Source organism: Drosophila mauritiana, chromosome 2R, assembly GCF_004382145.1.
Source record: "Drosophila mauritiana strain mau12 chromosome 2R, ASM438214v1, whole genome shotgun sequence".
Lineage (NCBI taxonomy): Eukaryota > Metazoa > Arthropoda > Insecta > Diptera > Drosophilidae > Drosophila > Drosophila mauritiana.
The window spans coordinates 21,503,281-21,519,594 of NC_046668.1; the positions used below are offsets into that span (position 1 = coordinate 21,503,281).

General features: G+C 44.1%; 1 protein-coding gene across 1 annotated transcript in view; it reads right to left on the reverse strand.

Annotated features, from left to right (window-relative positions):
- Nucleotides 1-16,314, reverse strand: part of LOC117135863 — a 40,940-nt gene extending 24,626 nt beyond the window's left edge. The window contains exons 1-2 of the mRNA XM_033296392.1: nt 15,869-16,314; nt 3,575-4,052 (exon numbers count right to left, since the gene is read on the reverse strand). Coding sequence (XP_033152283.1) covers nt 3,575-3,689 — 115 coding nt within the window. The 5' untranslated portion in view covers nt 3,690-4,052; nt 15,869-16,314. The remainder of the gene's footprint in view (nt 1-3,574; nt 4,053-15,868) is intronic.

A 16,314-nucleotide genomic window follows, 5' to 3' on the forward strand; every position in this document is an offset into this window, starting at 1 on the left:
CTCTTTGGCAAACTGGAAAACATGAAAATCGAGCGCTTTAATATTTTGAGCCCATTGATTTTTGAGCCACCCGCTGGCCATCCGATGTGCCCGTAACCGTAGCCATGCCCAAATCCTCGCCCGCACCCGCTGGCTTCCCACATGCATATGTGTGTGTGTGTGTTTGCTCAACATGTTTTCCCCGGGATTTTCCACAAATTTTTCATTCATTCATTGGGACTGCTGGGATCTGGGCTCAGCGCCGCCGCTGCGGGTGAGTAATTTTTCAAGTATTTCCATGTTTTCATTTCCCGACCATGTCTGTGTGCTGAGCTCCTGTTGTGGCTCTAGGGCCGAGGGTACTGGCATGTCCTGGGATGTCCTCCGCCAATATCGCCGAAAATCAAAGATTAAAATGAGCAGCGAGAGCGGCGGAGGTCCTTTCCGTATTTGCAGGAGTGCTTAGGCCCGGTCAGGGATCGGTTTTGATTTCGTCACCAGATGCTGCTGTTTTCCCCGAGCGTCGCCAGCATTTTTCCACAAATTATTGTACAAATATTTGACTTCCAGCGAGAGCGGCGCGAATGGTGCCAAGAAAAAGTGTAAAAAGATAAAAACCCGCGCTACACATTTATTGAATTAATGGATTATTTGTGCGTCAAAACAGCTGCGACCTCTTCGCGTTTTGATTTTTTAGCCTCCCCCGGATTATTTTATTCAAAGCGTTTTCCGACCTTTTTTTTTATTGAAATACTCTCGTAAATAGCAGGAGTTCTTTGAATGGAAATCGAAGCCAATGCATTTAATTAGATCAAAATTTAACGTGGTAATCCATGAAATGCTTTAGAAGTTGAATCCAATTTTCAATTATACGGGGGGTAATCAAAGTGTCATAAGGGAAATGTGAAAAGTGCCAGTTAACTTGGTGAACTATGATTGAGCGCCCTTTTTGATGGACAACCCATAAAAAACATTATGATTTTTATGTGCCATTATCTGTGTGACTAATTTGGAATGGTGAGTAAATTGTTTGTAAATGGTAGTCATTGAAGGGCTTAAAAATTAGAATAAAATTCTTTTAAAAATGCCAAAATAAATGGAATGAGTTGCAACTATGTTCTCAGTTCCATTTCCATTTGTAGCACCCTTTTTTTTTGGCCAGAATCAGTATTGCAGTTAAGCATACCGTTTGCATGTTCAAATTACATTGAAATCGGGCAGCAGAGCCGGAAAAAAAAGGGCCGCAATCACAGGGCACAAAAAGCATTTCACAATTTTCTGTTCCAATTGGCCAAAACACACACTCACCAAAACAAGCGTTAAGTGGGGGCTTTGGCCATTGCCATTTGTAGGCTTGTGTTTAGTCGGTTTTTTTATGGGCCACATGAATTTCAGTTGTGGCCACTCCATCCGCAAAAACAGACGGGGAAATAAAATCACAAAGCACACACACATGTGCCACAATTTGGCCAAAAAGCCGAACATTAAAATGCACTTGTTAACAAGTAATTTGTTGGGAATGGCAGATATTTGCTTATCGCAGCCATGAAATCAGTTTAGCCGACTAAAAAAGGTTGCATATTTGATTAGATATAGCCTCGTTAGGGGCATGGCATGAACCTTTTGGCCAGCGTGGCAAAAGGCTGTCCCTTTCGAGTGTGTGTGTGGCATAGTTGCGACCCTCCTCCAACCCTCTGGAAAACCAGGGGTGAAAAACTATGCCCTGACTGGAGTACTTCCATGTGAGCAAGTGCATCACTTACAATTAAGATCGTAATCACTTCGAATGGTGTTATAAATAAGTCAGACTGCGTGGGCGAGGGGGGATTACCCAACCAGATTACCATAACGAGGCAGCATCTGAAAGCACTTAGGACCTCCTCCTTCCCCAGCTCCACTGTATCTGAATGAGAGGCCATTCGGCATGAATTTAATCTTTATTGGAGGAGTCAGGGTGAGTCAAGTGCGCAAGTACTTGAAAATAATGCTTTATAAGGTCTGGTTTGGTTCTGGTTCTGGTTCTGGTTCTGTTTCTGGAGCCTGCAGTCCGGAGTCCGGAGTCTGGCTGGCATTCCGTTTCGACAAATCCCCGCAGGCGAGACAAAATCAATTTCAATCAAACAAATGCAGCGCGTCGAAGGCGGAGAAAGCAGGAGTCCCCAGACAAAATCCACTCAAGTGTACCAATAAAAACATGAAATAATTCGAGCCAGGCACAATTTTCTGGCTGCCACAGCACCGAGGGGTGGTTTTTTCCTCTTTGGTGCCGGATTGAGTCACTGGAAATGAAATGCATGTAACGAAATAATTGAGAATAATCGAGTTTAAATCACATTTGGCTTTGACACTGCTGACAAAGACACAATGATGATCCCGATCACGAGGGGTTCCCAAAAAAGCAGAGGGTGACGAAGCGCTGAGGGGTGACAAGGGCGAGGAAAAGTTCCACTGTGACCTTCTACATGTCACATATCAAGCGGAAGAGCTGTCAAAAACAATCCTACAAGTTGCATACTCCTATTCCGATAATTCATATTAAATCATGTGTTTGATGCGTACAGATCCCTTTCTTCAATTAATATATATCCTATGCATTTTCACATTTTAGCTGCTTGCGATCACTTCCTCAATTCAAATTAAATCCTCCCTTTTTAGTCATTCGATTGTTGTGCCCCTTGAAGTTGCAAGAGCTTAATGGTCACACTTTGGTAATTACTGAAATTTACAATCGCAGCTGCAGTCACAACCGAGTTGCTCCCGCTGGGCTTTGCCAGCGAGGCACGACATTATTCCTCGAGCAGTGATCCCCGAGATCCGGAAAGTCAAAAACTAAATTTTCCTGTTTCCCATTTCCCCGTGCAATTAACCCTCAATGCCGACTGTTTCGCCAGATGTTTGGTGTGTTGGGTTACGCCTCCGTTTTGGGAAATAGGAAAACTAAACGCAAGCGTGGTCCGAGGCTTGGGCTTCGGGTTCGGGTTCGGGCCATGCCCCATTTATCATATATAAACAAACTCATTGACATGTTCTCTAATTTCATTTGGATGTCCGTGAAATGTCATTACGGAGCAACGGAGAACGGATGGGGGGCAGAAACAATTTGAAATGTTGAATTTTTTATGGGGAGCGGCTCATGTCGTACACTGCAATCCGAAAAATTCCATTAAAAATTAAAAACAATGTCCTGTCGAGAGTCTAGAATTGCACATAGTTCTGTTTTTTTGATCGAGGCTAGGTTTTCTCCAGCTTTAATTGGAGTTTATGGCACTGGCCAGTGGAAAGTGTTAATGTCTGAATTGCTTTTATTTTATCGTGGTTGTTTTCGGCGCTTTGTTACTGGCGCTGTTGTTGTGGCAACCCTGCATTAAATACAAAACATTTTCAACTGGTTTTCTGCGGTTACGCTGTTTATATTTCAATTGAGGTTTTCACGCAATTCGGAATGTGTTTGTTTGCTGTTTCTGCGATGCCTTTTATTTATTTACGCCGTGCCACTTCCGTGAGTTTCGTGTATCCCCAAATTATGTGGACCGGTCCGGGTTCGGGTTCGAGTTCGGGAGTGGATTTGGGTTTGAAGTTGGGTTTCGGTACCTACCTTCGTCTGCAGTGGCGGGGTGCTGTTCACCTTGGACCAGGGAAAGAGCTGTGGCCAGGACCAGGACGAAAGCCACCGGCTGCCGGGGGAAAACCGCAGCGGAAAATGTATCCATTTTCGCGGGTATTTCTATGGGAATCCCTAGCTTTGGCGTTGTTTTGCAGTCGCGACTTTTCCTGAAGACCGTTTATTATTTTTGTGTGCTCTCTAGGGTTCCTGGCCCCGATTCCCCTGTAATTGTTGCTTTAATTTTCCGCTTTCCTACGTTGTTTCTCGCTTTTCCTGGCTCTTGTTCGGTTGTAGTGCTTTTCATAAGTTTCCCATTTGGTCTGGCCGGGATTTCGTGTTTTTCTCGCTTTTTCCTGCAGCTGCTTGCATTTTCAATCTCATCTTTTTACTCGGGTTTTCTCCGCACTGCGATTTGCTGTTCAGTTCGATTTTTCCATCATCAATCGCTGGCTGCCACTGACATTCGCCACTGAAAATAGAAAATGCCAAAATTTAAACAATGGAAAAACATTTGCACGAATTAGTTTTCATTTATGCACAATTTGGAACAACAGGAACAGAAAAGAGCACCAAAATATTGAATTGCAAATTGAATCGGAGAAATTCATGTAGACTTGTGGCCCCGCCTCTCCGATTTTCCGCTTTTGCGGGAAATTTCGATGTTGGTGTAAAGTGCATAGTATGGTCCAGATTTGGAGGGGTTTCCAAGAAAAATCAGCATACTGCCATGTGTTCGATGGAGCTTTATTAAAAATACAGCGGAATCTGTCCAGTATTGAGGCTTTTAATTCAATTTTATGCTACTAAATGTCAAGTCGTGGGATCTAATAATCTTAAGTAATTAGATAGCACAAAAAATGGGTCATGCATATATGGGACCTCCCTCTATTTCGGTTTTATTCTCTTGACGAAGAATACTTTCCAACAAAGCCTCCCCAGCTCCTCTTCAAGTTCTTGAAACTCGTTAAATAGTTGGACATTGTGTTACCCAACAACTTGCACGTAAACTTTCCAGCTGTGATCTGGCCAATTTTCACCTCTAACCAATTGGATCAGTACGTCGACGCCTCCTCACTGAAATTCGTCGGGACAAACTTCTCGGACACGCCCTCCGAAGGCGGAGCACAAAAGGTATCCCCCGAGAAGTCCAGCCGCCCACTCATTTGGAATGCAATTGCCCAGCGCCGAAACCCAATAAGTTTAATGATGTTGCTCCCTTTCGGGCACGGGAATGACTTAAATATTTAAAGTGCCGGCCAGACGGACAAGCAGACAGCGGGGCCAAAAGGCCTGGGGCAGTATCTGTGATGGATTACAGGGGAGCCTCGGCGAGCGGACGAGCGGCAGACCGGGTGACCCACAACCTTGGCAGTTGCGCCGAGGGCAGTGTAAATAATAAATAAATAAATATTGTTGTATTTAACAACAATGTCGGTGGCAGCAGGGCAACATTTCGGCTGGGTTGCCCTGCAAACAAAGCGTTGCAATATGGAATATGAAAGTACATTTTTGTCAACCTTTCAACATGCCAAAACAAATTGACCTCAATTTTTTATTACCCCCGATCCAGCCAGATGGAAATGCACAGGAAAAGTGAATTGTTTGCAGGGTGGTTTGGGGGAAAACAACGCACTCCGTCGGTTGAGTTCCGAGTTCCAGGTGAAATACATAACCTAATGCTGGCCAAATACTAAGATTTAAGTATCTGGCTCCTCCGCCCCAATTTCCCAGGCACTTTCCCCTCGGCTTTACCGGGGACTTTCCCTTTCGTGTGTGTGTGTTACTTATGTGCTCCACTTTATTTGCCTCTATTCTTCGCTTTCTTGAAGCAATTTAGCAGCATTTTGTTTGGCCAAAAGGGCTTACCATTCCTCTAATATAAACACTCACACATGCCCGCACGCAAGGACGAACACACACACACACACGGGGGGGGCTCACATTGACACTTTTACGGAAAACGAAAAGCAGGAGCGGATTGCTGACGAAGAGGGGTAATCTTAGAGGATAGGGTATGTAAAGAGTATCAGTAAAGAGCAAATCAGTTTAGACCTTCTTAAAATTTCCGAATTAGTATGTAAAAGGGATTTCACATTTTTAATTTCTATACTTTTTGAATATTGAATTCGCCCCTGTACTTTGCAGGTGAGAGGGCGACCACAATTTCCCGTGGAGCTGCAGCAATGGAAACAGAAAAGCAGCAACTGAAGCTGAGAACGAGGAAAACTGGCTACAATGCATGAGTTGCCATTCATAATATTATCGCGACGGGGCGAGTCGAACAAAGGAGCCACTGCCACCCCTTCTTCGCCCCCAAAACGGCGGAGGAGGAGCGAAAGGAATCGGGCAAGGAAACTACACGTGTAGGCAAAGCAATCAACAAGCAGGATACGAGTCGAATGAGTAACATAAATAATAAAGAAAGCAGTGGGGGAGCATCCGAGGGCCAAGAAGTAGCAGAAGCAGCACGAGGAGCAGAAGGAGCAGGACCTGGCTCAGACATTTGTATGAATGATGTCTGAGGCCAGGACGACGCATGAATGGCAAATGGCGAATGGCGAAATGGGTGAGTGACGAGTGGCAAGCTCCGGTGGGCCACCACCACCCTGCCCAGTCGTTTTCCACCTGCCTGGCCTGCTCGGAAAAGCCTGCTTATTTATGCTGCGCCTATTGCTGCCACTCGAGACCCAAGACGAGTGTGTACCCCATTTTAAGCCAGCGAACGGAATATGACGGCAAATAGAAAATATTTATGTATTATGCAAAGCGAATTGCGAGGCGAAGGAGCACCAATAATGGAAACCTGTTGTCCGGAAAATCTAATTTTCGACATTCCCACACGGAGGCGACTTGGCCCATAACTCAGCCGGCGCAGGAGCACATGGTTATTTAATTTGCCCGTTCTGCAGCCCCAGCAAAATAATGGCCAGGTGTGCGGGATGGCCACCAGGTGCGGAGTGGCCCAGGAAACTCTGCTCCCAGATAAGATACGGTTGCATATCTTCTGAGAAGGGTGTTGAGTGTGCCAGAGATTAGCAGAGTAATTCTGGGGCTATTATCGTACTCCTGTCCTTCTCGAGCAGTTGTGAATTCTTCAAGCTGACTTGTTTATACAATCAGGAAAACACCGAAATATTTCCAGCCAGCTTTTAGTTACATTTTGAATCTTTAAAAGATCCTTCGTAAAATCTAGTTTAGGCCCGCTTTAAAATGGCCTTTCTCAACATTTTCTCTGGGATTTTCGTTAACATTTATTCCACACAACCGTGTGAACATTGCGAGAATTCTTAGCCAATTTGCATAAGTGATTTGCTCTCCCTTTTCATTCCCCACCACTGGGCTTTATTGGGTGCCATCCTCCCTGCTGATGCCTCCTTGAATCCGCATCCTGTGGGGTTTCAAAAGGCCTTCACCGCTCTTTTTGTCTGTCTGTCTGTCTATCTATCTGGGGCACAGGTGAGAAGGGAAGGAAAGAAGTGTGTGTGAGATATGTGAGTGTCAGCAACGTGACGCTTATAAATTTATGAAGAAAACTCCTCTGCTGGCAAAAAAGTGAGTGCCAGCCCCCTAAGGACCTCCCGTTGAGTTCAGCGTGAGACTGGACCGTGTCACATTGACAACTTGAGAATACAGGATACTTCATACACAGAGGACACTTATCCCCAATTACAAACCCATAAAGCCCACGATATCTGCTCAATACATATTTTATATTTAGGGAATTACGTGCTTTGTTCTGTTAGTTGGATTGAATACTGGGCTTTAAGCTGAAAAGTGCCTTTCCACTCTCTCTGTGCATCCGAAAAGGATGCAGGGAAGCCGTAGGACAGAGGGACTCCAGTAAGTGAAATTAATTAAAAAGGACGAATAGCGTTAGTCAAGGATTGTTGCCCGATGGGGCAGATGGATGGACTGGGACACACAATGAATGGGCAAAAAGATGTCAACACTTTGTTGGCGATGACGACGTCGTCGTCACGTTGTTGTCTGTGAGGAGTCCGCTCCGTCCCGGTGTCCTTTGGTCCCCACTTTTCAGTCCGTCTCTCAATCTCCTAGCCACCCATCCATTGTTGCTGCCATTGTTTCATATTGCTCTTCTCATTCTCGGCTCTTGGCAGTCTGCTGCTGTTTATGAAGTGGCAGGAACGAGTGGCGTTGTTAATAATAGAATGTTACTTCTATTTTAGCCGGCTTCGCGTTGCAATCTCCGTTCGCTCGGCCAAGGAGAGAATGTCGTTTCTCGGCTCGAGTTTCACGTCTCTGCGAGCTTTTTGTTTCTTGTTTTCCTTGCACTCGACAAGGAGTTTTCACTCCTGCAAACTTTGCTTTCGCCCCTTGAGAAGTCTCGTGGGAAGTGGCGAGGAGTTCTTTCCCGCCTGGTAGTTTAAATAATGGAGCCTAATATTTTATTGCAGTGACTTTTTCCAGCGACGGATTGCCGTGCAATAATTGCACGTCCTTCTTAAGCTCTTAATTAAATATTTCAGACAGTGCCAGTCGGTAAAAACAATATGAATACCACTTGTAATCTGAGCTTTCATTTGTTTTCACAACTAATTGCACTTACATTGCCTGTCAAAAGGCAACGCACAATATTTATTTGCAAAGATATCATTTTTTTATGTTTGAGTGCTGCCATAGATAAATTAAAAACAAGTTATAAGTCAACAGATTCATGTTTAAACATTGAGCTGAGTACTTAGCCAAAATCGAAATCAAACAGAAATCTGGTTATCAAATTTCAACCAAAAGGTTGGTGTTTCTGCCTATACAAGTTATAGCAATTGTATTTTCAGTTGCTAACATATATTTTTAATTAAAAGCAGAAAGCCAAGCATGTTGAAATCGTGGATAAGAATGGATTTATAAAAACATACCGATTCCCCTGAGCAGGGACAGTAGCATTGCAAAGCTCGTAAAATTTCAATGTCAACAATTTTCCACACACACTGAGTCATAAAATATGCTATATATATGCTATATATATATATATATGTATGTGCCTGTGTGGCTGATGCTATCTATATCCATGACAAAAAAAAATTGTTTATTTAATGGAAGCAAATCCTCCATCCATGTTACTCCACTTTAAGCCTGTTTACAATTCACTTTTTTCCATGTACTAAAAATGCATATTTATAACAAACTGAAAGGACGGGATAAAACAGATAGAATAGACCAATATTTACCCTTTAATATTGAAATCTATACTAATATTGGAGCACATTTTGCATGCTGTATTGATACAAATTGTATAGGCAAGTAAATAAATTATTTGCTCATCCTGACTAACAAAAATTGTCAAGAAGCGAAGTATAAACAGTCTGATAAACTCCCACTGCAAAACATATTTACAGGGTGGCATCAGTACAGCAGCCTATAAACTCCTGGGATTTCGCTGTGGATCCCGACCTACACGCATACATGCACAAAGTAAACCAATACATGGGCACTAGCACACAGACACCGAGGAGGTCGTCGCGTATCCTTGGCACATTTCACATGGATAACAAATGCTTGGAAAATTATTTTAAAATGTGCCGCCAAAGCGAAAAGAAAAGGGAACCGCGAAGGGAGCTCATGTATGGCCCCCTTTATTCTTCCTAACCATTTTCCTCCCATTTTTCACATTTCCCATCCTGCTACTTGTTATCCAGCCAAAGGATTGGAGCGTGTTTAAATGGGCTTTGACTTCTGGGATATTTTATTCCCTTTTTAGTTAGTTTATCCATAGAATAGTTGAGCAGGAAGGAGCAACCTTTTGCACTGCCTTGACTTTTTGAAGCGGAACCGGAAGTCTCGCTGCATTTGCATTGTGCGGTTTTCCTGCCTACGCGCATGCCATCTCTTTCGCCCGTTTTTCCTCTGGCTTCCGCTTTTCCTGCGAGTGTGTTAATTGGCGGTCTAGGTGTGTGATTGTGTGTGATTTCGCGTATTTGCTCAGGTGTGAAGAGCAACAGATTTATTCACCTTTCCCGCCGCTCCCCGCTCCTTTTGGCCTGTCAACTTAATTGGCTTCTGTGTGAAATTAATTGGATTTCTTTGCTCCTTATCTTTGCATTTTATTTTTTATATCACTGTTTTTATTATTTTTTAATTACCACACGAAGTAGTTGAGATGGAGTTGCATAATTGGCTGAGATTTGATTACACTTTAATGGGGCTCTCCATATACGGCTTCAATAATGTATAGTTTTTAATAATTAATAAACGAGTTGTGAGTTTCCCTCCATTAAATCCGAAAATTCACTTAACCAGCCAGGATTTATCAAGCCATTTATCACCTAGCTCACTAACCCCAAATGCTTTTACTCAGCCCCCAAGAAGGAGAGCCCTACTTTTCCAAAAGTCCATCTACGCCAAAGGATTAGCATTAGCAAATAAAATACTTTTTGATATATGAACGGCTATCTGCGACAGTCCGGTGAATTTTAATTTCTCCCACTAATGCAAAGTTAGTTAAGCGGACTTAGTTCAGCACGCGATCTTAATTATGTAGGGGTGCGAGTCGCATTGCGTAAGCCCAGCCAAATACAGTGAAAAAAATATACTAATCAGATGAAACATGTGAACTGGGGGAACTAGGAATATGAATCCCACTTTCTATCTGTGTGGAGAAGAGAGTGGAGGCTCGAAAGGAGGCAGACGCAGACCACTTGGATGTTGGGACTCCGGACACGGCGGGCACTTAATGGCCATAACTGAAAGTGCCATTGACTGGGGCCCCGTCCATTTGCCATCTGCCACTTGCCCCTCGCTGCGATTACCTGCGGGCGACAACCCCAAGACCACACCCACTCCCGCCCTTTAGGGGATTAACTATGGCCACGGCGAAGAGGATAAAGCGTGAGCTGCTTTGCACAGGGTATTTTAGTTTTAAATAAAACCGTGAAAAGATGAATAACTTTTGCAACCCCTTTAGTATATTCAGGGGCGTGGGACTAATGGGCACATAAATATATCTTTAACTTGGTATCTTTAAGCTGACTATGATACTGTTTATGATTTCTGCAGAAAACCAACTAGTTTAGAAGGGTATTTTATTTTCGGCTTTGTAGTACGTAAGCTTGCATACATTGTGTCAGGTTTATTTTTCGTTTTTTTTCGTCCTAAGTGCCACTACGACATATGCACAAAGGAACACGCATGCAAAGTGGTGAGGAGGGTGCGGTGGAAAAGCGTGGGGGGAGGAAGGGTGCTGTTGCGGAAAACTTGGAAAAAGGGGTCGTGGGGAAAACTCAGCAGGCGCTGCGACACGCACCACGCAAACATTTTTCATCGTTAGCAGTCATAAAGAAGACAAAACCAGGCATCAGACCACCCACCCCCTTCCACGGCTTTTCCACATCTCTATTCTCCGGGCCCCCCTGCCATTTCCTCCCCCATTTTCCATTTTCCACAAAGTGGCCAGCCGGAGACAGACCACAACTAATGTAAAAACAAACACGACACCAGCGACCAAAACCAATTTGCACAATGCACTAGAGTGGAATGGATTGAATGAGAAAAGAAAGGGCATCACATTAATTTCCATAACCATATCCATATCATATCATATCATATGAAAATAGTTCCAAAAAGCATTAACTATTCTCAGTACATAATAATAGGATTATTAAATTTGGTTTAAAGTATTCTTATCTTTAAAAAAGAGAGCACATTTTGCCAATCTTGAGACCACAGTGCAGTCTTGTTTAGGGATCATGTATAGACAGTAACCCGACCTGTTCTGCCAGCGCATATTGGTTGTGCACACACGTGTTTTGTTCTTTTTTTACGAGAGTAGCTGGCGCCACGAACACCCACACCCACTCGTCTCACCCCGCCCAATTGGTTTCCTGGTGAGCCTTTTTCAAGGCGCCCAACGGCAGGGAAATGCGAGGGGGAAAAGCGGCGACTAGGCGTGAATTATGACCTATTGAAACCTCAAACAAGACCCATGCCGAACAACAACAGCAACTCAGAGACTCACTTTTCCCCCTTTTCGCCCCCTCATCCGCTTTTACCCCTTCACTTTCCTGGGACTCAGAGGACGCTCCTTCGCAGCCCCTTTTCCCCGCCCGTCTGCAATTTTTACTTTATGACTTTATTCTGTCCTCGTTTTATGCATTTTTTATGCCGCTCCGTTGCGGTTTTCTCACTTTGTTGGCCGACAAATCCACTAACATGTCGAAAAGCCACCCCTTTGGCCCCGAACGGGTTGATATATCCCCCATTTATGTATATGTAGCCGCTCCCCCGATCCTGTGCCCGTTTGAGTTTGTTATCCCTGCTGCATTATTTATGCATTATTTAGTTGAAGCGACAATTATTGGCTGTCGGACAGCTTAATGGGCGTGGGTTAATGTGCCCCACATGTGAAAAACTGGGGTATTACGAAACTTTAGCACCCGTTATGAGCAGGGGATTCCTAGTTTAAAGAGAGCTCTATAAAATCAGAGCTGGCCAGTTTTAAATTATGTGCACACAGGCTAGAACAAGATGGTAATTTAAGATCTGTGAGCCAAATATGAAACCCCTTTGGTGCCGTTTTTTATCCGCACGATAATCATTCGCCTAACCATGTGCACCATAAAAGGCCCAGCAAAACGCCAATTAAAATGCATCTAAAAAAATGTATCCACGTGTCGACATTTAGGTCCAATAAAAAATATGAAACGAACCGCCCCTCGTGTCGTGATAAAAATCTATAGTTAGAAACTGAAACTACCAAAAATGAAACGTAAACAAGCCGAGAATTTGTTGCCACCCAAAAATGATGGAACAGACACATAAAAGTGCGGCCAGTTCGGTTGGCTTTAATGCAATTATATATCCAAAAAGGAAAACTGGGGGCGAGCAGCAGCGGCAGGGAAAGTGGGAAAAGTTGAAGTGGGGAAATTGCGTGCGAAAGGGAAGAAAATTTATTGGAAAAACAGGACGAAGAACGAAATTAAACACGCGCAGTGGAGCCACCTACCTCCCCATTCGGCTCCGGTTCCCTCCGCATAAAAAGTCTGAATTATGTTCCATAATAAAAAGTTATGACTGTAAAATTTTTTAATTGCACATTTGGGAGTTTGCCTCTTTTTTCCCGTTTATTTAATTTGAAATTCGTTTCTGGCTCAGACACCGCAAGCAACTTTATTGGCCGACTTCATGCTGCCAACAAATGTGTCAATATCTCGGAAAAGCGGCCAGGACAAAGTTTTGTCATTGCGGTTAAACCCAAGTTAAATACTTTAAGCAAATGCTCCGGCCAAAAGCAGCTGCAAAAATAATTCTCCCTATTTGTACTGCATATAAAATTATTCAGCCTTTGTTCTCGCTCTGGAGGAACGGAGCTCCGCAGCTCCGGAGCTTTGGAGCAGCAATTAAATGCCCGGCGGGCGAATGTGCTGCTGCTCACCGAGTTTTCCACAGAAGTGTTTTTCTTGAGTGACTCGACTTCGGCTGGAAATTAAATTATTATTATTGGCAAACTTCGAGACTGCGAGTTCTGGCGATGAAAGCCGAGATTGACAGGGAAATTTGATAGACGCCTCTGCTAACTGGAAAGCAAATACAAATTTAATACACTGTTTGTCTACGGAACTCGAGGGTCTACTACTCGGGTTGCAAATGTTTTTGGGGAACGAACGATTTGCTCGAGACAAATGTGTTTTCAACAAGGTGCACATTCAACTTGCCTCACAGTTTTGCCATGGAATTGAACTATCATTCAATTAAATAGTATTTAAAAAATCTTTGCCACAAAAAATCAGGATTTGTTTGGTCAAAAAACTGACTGAACACTATTTACAATGCCATAATTTTTCCCATGTATTGTTTAACATTTAAATTGTTCTTTTTTTATTATTGCGATTCGTGTTAGAGGTTTTATTTATGGTTTTCTGCCTCATTTGCATTTGTTTCATGAACTCAATTACTAGAATATTAAACAGTGCCAGGCTTTTTTAAATATTTAAGCTGTCTGAAATCGGGGACAAAGAATCCTAAGTGGTAAAATTCCAAACTCCTTCCACCACTTGGCTTTTTTATTTCCTCAATGCCCCACTTTGGTTTGTCCCTCGCCACCAAAGAATTTGCTTCTCTTTTCAGCAAATGACATCTGCCGTCCATCTGCATTTTTGTTGGCGGAGTCTCTGGCTAATTTGCTTCTCCTTTGCTTTAATCTGGGCGAGTAAATTTACAAATTAATTAAAACAACAAACAAAAAAGTCTGAAAACGCTGGAAGGAGAAAGTGAGACGCGCAACAGTCGCGAGGCCAAAAGTCAAGAATGTTTCAAACAGGAGCGTGGCCAAAAGGAAAAAAGTATACCCCAAAAAACACAGACAAACAGCGAAATTAAGGCACTAAAAACCCAGGCAGACAACAACAATGAGTAGTTGAGAAGGCCAAAATACCGGGATGGGGACGTCGAATTTGGGAGCAGGTTTGGATATCCTCCATCGTCCTTCTTGTTTGCCAAAAATTCAAGGGACACCGCACCAGCAGCAACAACAACAACGGGGAGCAGGAAAACACAGCAGAGGCAACAATAGCGGGGAAAAAACAACATTCAGACCCGTCGGCAAATGTAAAAAAGTCAAAAGTGGCAAAAACGTTGGTGGATGATGATGGGGCAAAGGACCTTTTCTGCGGTCGGGCTGGGAAAAGCGCGTGGAAACGCACAGAAGTAATAATAATAAAAGAGGGAGCGCGGGAAACGGAGGGGAGTGGGGGGGTTTGGGGTGCTAGGCGATTTCAGTGAGCCGAGAGTAAATTATAAATTAACGCTGCAGGCGACGCGAGGTCAACTTGGCGGTGTCCTTTGCTCCTCCACCTCACTCACTTTCTGCTGCTTCTCCATCGTTTTGCGCTGTTTTTTGCCGCTGTTCTTTGACTCACGAACACACACGCATGGCCCAAGGATACATGTCCCTTCCAAAAGCAAAAGTAGCTAGTGTGTCGCGACTATATAATACCCAGTACCTACTGTTTGCCAATCTGAAGTATTTTATTTCAGTTCTGGTTGGTCAGAGATATAGGATCCCAACTTGTGTCCCTTTTATTGGTTCATATCCTATGAGTTTCTAGTTGTCCTTACCACGTTATGCCCCAACCTCTAAAAATGCTGGGTATCCGGCAAAAAAAATGTAAACACGAAGAACACACATACAATGGGAACTCGGCACGCGGCCTCAACTGACCGCAAAAAACATACCGAGAGAAAGAAAGAAGGGGGCGGGAAAAGCGGGTGGAGTTGGGAAAACCCTGGGGGAAGGGAAGGGTGCTGGGCGGAGGTCGGCGAGCGTGGACAAGTGCTTCAATTGGCGTTGGTGGCGATAGTAAATTCTCTGCTGTTCGCTTTTTTGGCGAGGGGATTTTCCGAATTACCAGCATGGAGTTCAAGTGCAGCTGGTGGTGGGTGGTGAGCAGGAAAGGGGATGAAAGGCTGGGGGGCGAGTGGTTTCCCACCAGATGACATGATAATTGAAAATAAGTTGAGATTTGGCCGAGAGCTTAAGGGCGGAACAATCTGGGATTCCACTTGCTGGTTAATAAAGTTAGTGCAGCAAACTGCGTGGAAAAATCAGGAACTTTGGGGATTGAGTTTAAAGTTGCGAGTTAATTGAATGGGAACTCAGTCGTCCATTCGATTGTTCCCATTGCAGTTTAAAGAACACTGGCATGCACTACAACTTTCATAATTAAATTATCAAATTTAACCACTAATGTGTCTCAAAATATTATGCACCGACTTTATTGGAGGGATCTCCCCTCGCATAGCGGAATATGTCCAAAAGTTTTAAATAGCGTTGTTTTTATTTCTTCCACAACTTTATGAAAAGTTGAATTTTGTTTTCTCCCTTCTTCCCAAAACGATTTCACTGGCACAAGTTTAAAGTGTGTTTGGCTTGATGGTTGCACTTTTATTCCTGTTCCCGGGGGATCCCCTCCACCCACCACCCTCCACTGCGTCCCCCAGGAGATTATTCAGCCAGTCATGCATTCATCCAGGCGATGTCCATGACAAATATGCGGGAAACATGAACATGAGACCCAAGGGGCGGGGCTGGCGGGCACGAAAGGCCCCCAGCGAACAGGTGTGGGGCCAAAGGGGGTGGAAATGAGGGGGGCGGCGGCTTCTGGAGGGGGCGGGGCACGCGTGCACAATTAAAAGTTTCATTGACTCGCAACATGGACATGAACGGACATCCGCTCGCGCAGGATCCTTGGGGAGAGCGGCCGATATTCGTGCATAAACTTGTGCCTAGTTCGCTGTCATGATTCGAATTTATTTTCCAGATATGCAAATTACTTTGTTATTTAATCCTTGTGTGTAATCCGCTTGGCGTCATGCTGCAGTACCTTGAACTCGGCGCTTATAATTCTCAATCACTGACACTGTGCCACACCGATCTGCGGCAGTTGCAGCAGCAACATTTCACGGCACACCAACTGCAGAAAACTGCGACTATACGACTTGGATGTCCAGAAAGGGGATTCAATTACTCGATTTGCTACCCTGTGTTTCTCTCACGAAGTTGCCACAACTCGCGACGAACTGGCGACCGCGAACGAGTCACTCAAGGGATTTTTGGGCTTTCGGTGGCACTGGATTTGGTCACTTTTGGATTGACTACTAATTTCGGGACTCGATTTCTAGCACTTCTTGCCACAAAAGCATTTTCGACCGAACACAACTATTTGAACGCAACAGCCGCGCGTCGTGCGATTTCCAGTTCGAGTACCACAACGCTTGAA